Source organism: Rhincodon typus, chromosome 22 (assembly GCF_021869965.1).
Source record: "Rhincodon typus isolate 14 chromosome 22, sRhiTyp1.1, whole genome shotgun sequence".
NCBI lineage: Eukaryota > Metazoa > Chordata > Chondrichthyes > Orectolobiformes > Rhincodontidae > Rhincodon > Rhincodon typus.
In genome coordinates this window covers 33,572,388-33,576,016 of record NC_063353.1, presented here as the reverse complement: position 1 = coordinate 33,576,016, position 3,629 = coordinate 33,572,388, and the positions used below count along the sequence as shown (strand labels likewise).

General features: G+C 45.8%; 1 protein-coding gene across 1 annotated transcript in view; it reads right to left on the bottom strand.

Annotated features, from left to right (window-relative positions):
• guca1a (guanylate cyclase activator 1A) overlaps positions 1-3,322 on the bottom strand; it is a 10,083-nt gene extending 6,761 nt beyond the window's left edge. Inside the window, exon 1 of the mRNA XM_048610115.1 lies at positions 3,125-3,322. Within this exon, the coding sequence (XP_048466072.1) occupies positions 3,125-3,322 (198 nt within the window). The remainder of the gene's footprint in view (positions 1-3,124) is intronic.
• Positions 3,323-3,629: the final 307 nt, after the last annotated feature.

The window sequence follows — 3,629 nt, the reverse complement described above, 5'->3', positions numbered from 1 at the left end:
CTCCGACACTTCCGCCATCTGCAATCCGACCCCACCACCAAAGACATCTTTCCCTCCCCACCCTTATCTGCTTTCCGGAGGGACCACTCTCTCCGTGACTCCCTTGTCCGCTCCACACTCCCCTCCAGCCCCACCACACCCGGCACTTTTCCCTGCAACCGCAGGAAGTGCTACACCTGCCCCCATACCTCCTCCCTCACCCCCATCCCAGGCCCCAAGAAGACTTTCCACATCAAGCAGATGTTCACCTGCACATCTGCCAATGTGGTATACTGCATCCGCTGTACCCGGTGTGGCTTCCTCTACATCGGGGAAACCAAGCGGAGACTCGGGGACCGCTTTGCAGAACACCTACGCTCGGTTCGCAACAAACAACTGCACCTCCCAGTCGCGAACCATTTCAACTCCCCCTCCCATTCCTCAGACGACATGTCCATCCTGGGCCTCCTGCAGTGCCACAACGATGCCACCCGAAGGTTGCAGGAACAGCAACTCATATTCCGCTTGGGAACCCTGCAGCCCAATGGTATCAATGTGGATTTCACAAGTTTCAAAATCTCCCCTCCCCCTACCGCATCCCAAAACCAGTCCAGCTCGTCCCTGCCTCCCTAACCTGTTCTTCCTCCCACCTATCCCCTCCTCCCACCTCAAGCCGCACCTCCATCTCCTACCGACCAACCTCATCCCGCCCCCTTGACCTGTCCGTCCTCCCTGGACTGACCTATCCCCTTCCTAACTCCCTACCTACACTCACCTTTACTGGCTCCATCCCCGCCTCTTCGACCTGTTTGTTTCCTCTCCACCTATCCTCTCCTCTATCCCTCTTCTATCCGCCTCCCACTCTCTCCCTATTTATTTCAGAACCCCCTTCCCCTCCCCCTTTTCTGATGAAGGGTCTAGGCCCGAAACGTCAGCCTCTCTGCTCCTATGATGCTGCTTGGCCTGCTGTGTTCATCCAGCCCTGCACCTTGTTATACCATCTGACCTAGTCCAATGTGCCATATCCCTCTAAACCCTTCATATTCATATACCCATCAATGCCTTTTAAATGTTATAATTGCACCACTTCCTCTGGCAGCTCATCCCATAAACACACCACCCTCTGCGTGAATAAGTTAACCCTCAGGTCCTTTCCAAATCTTTCCCCTCTCACCTGAAACCTACATCCTCGACTTTTGGACTCCCCACCCCAGGGACAAGACCTTCGCTATTCACACTATCCATGCCCCTCATGATTTTAAAAACCTTGATAAGGTCATCCGTCAGCCTCTGATACCGTAGGGAACAAAGCCCTGCTTGTTCAGCCTCTCCCTATAACTCAGTCCCTACAACATTTTTGTAATTTTTTTGCACCCTAATTTAACAACATCCTTCTGATAAAAGGGTGAACAGATTTCTATGCAGTATTCTAAAAGTGGCCCCACCAATGTCCTGTACAGTCACAACATTATGTCCCAACTCCAATATTCAATGCTCTGACCAATGAAAGCAAGCATGCCAAATGCATTCTTCACCACCCTGTCTTTCTCTGACTCCACTTTCAAGGTTGAGCTTTTTTAAGTCCCTTGGTGGCTTTTTAAAGTACCTGTTACTTTTCTCTGAACTCTTTCTGATTTATTTCTTTCACACCTGAAACCAAAGGGGATAACTTGGTGGCTTTCAGTTCAGAATGTCAGAGGAGCTTTGATGATGGAATCAATGGAAATTATTGGAGTGAGGAGAGGGATTTTCTACCTGTCTACCTGAAGGTGGGTGAGAATCCACCAACATTTCTGTGGCCTCAGCAAGCACATGTTGAGAATGTTCGTGGACAAACATCTTCCACTGCCGCAAACTGAGGCCTTTCAGTGGGCAATTACAACCTTCCCACAGTCTAAAACACCCAGCAGTGCATAATCCTCAAAAGCCTCACTGTGACAATTAAATCTCTGCCCACCAACTCAGTAGATAAATCATATTTTAAATATCTAGAAATTTGGTTGTTAGATTATTGAAATCTTTGCTGATAGCATGTTCTTTATTTTAGACCTGCTGTTGGTGCTGGAAGAAACACAATTAATGGTGTGAATATGCAGAATAGAACATCCCATCTTCCTTCAATGCGGAATTCCTGTTGTCAAGTTGTCAAACATGATCATTTCAATCATTGTCAATATTTTACTGAAAGCTTTGTCATCACTGAACAGCTAATCTCATGCTTGTTGTCGAAGTTGTCAATGTTGCCAGGGTGCCTCCAACCAGAGGTCCCTTAGGCTACTATGGCATACAGCGAGATAATGTTTAATCTGATTTTGGCCTCAACTCTGTTTTCCTGCCTACGCTGCACCCTAAACCCAGGCAGCTGAAGTTCCTGTGACTCCCTTTTTAGTTAAGAATCTAAATACCTCCGCCTTAAAAATACACAATGACATGCTTCCGCTACTGTCTGGGGATGTACAAACTGTGTCCCCTGGTTCTAGCCTGCCCTGCAAGGGAAAGCATCACTTCAATATTTACAGGTCAAGGCTCTTCAGGAGCTTATATATTTCAAGATAAGCTCTCACGCCTCTAACTGGTCCAAATTTTCATCTTAAAATAATGGATAATACAGAGGCAAGCTGGTGAGAAAAATGCCTTGGTTCTCTGGGACTTTGCCTGGAATGTTTAGAAGCTGTTGGAGTGTCTAGTCCTCATTCTTCACCCATTCTCATCCCTGGAATCAGTTGAATGAATTTGTTCTGAGCTATGTCTAATGCAATTATGATTTTGTGTGCAGCCTGATTACACCTCACAATAATCACTCCGGGTTCTCTGTACTATCTATCTCATGATGGCTCTCCATGATTAATCTCACTTCACCAGGCATTCAGCTCAATCAGTAAACTATATCAGTGAACTTCTGTCCATTATATATCTCACCATCAATATCAATGATTCTTTATTGTTCAGTGTACCGTGCATCTAATAGTCTGTTTACCATGCCCATTCTGCATCACTCATCTCACTCCATCACTCTATTTCACCAATCTCAACCCATTTCCTTCCATCATCCACCATCACATTCCACTCACACATTACCCCCAATTATCCACACACTTTCCATTAGATAAAGTTATTAAAAGAATTTGATTCTCCCTTTCCTTACCTTATTCATATCAAAAGTCTTAAACATCTGTTCAATGTAGGCATTAGCTTCTTGATTCAATCCCTTAAGGCCAAAGAATTGTTTGAACTCATGCAGAGTCAGCTGTCCCGATGGGCACTCAATCATGAACTTCTTGTACCAGTGGTGAAGCTCCACTGCCTGCAGGTCATCCACAGTGGTGCCTTGCGTATTTCCCATTATAGCTCTTGCTGCTAAGCTAATGGTTTCCACAAGTACACACTCTTGGAAACACGGAGGTATGTTTGTCGCTCCTCTGAGCATTTAAGCTAATTTAAGTGAGAGCTAAGCTTGGCTCTGGCCAATCAGCTACTTTAATCTCCCCCAATATGGATTTAAGGTCTCAAGATATTTATAAAAAGATACTGTCCAACTGTGAGTCAGGCCTGGATTACTGCTGAGGTGTAGTTACTTCAGGGCAAACCACAATCGTCATTAATCAGCTGCATTTACTAGACAGCTCACTCTGACATTCAAAAGCACTTTT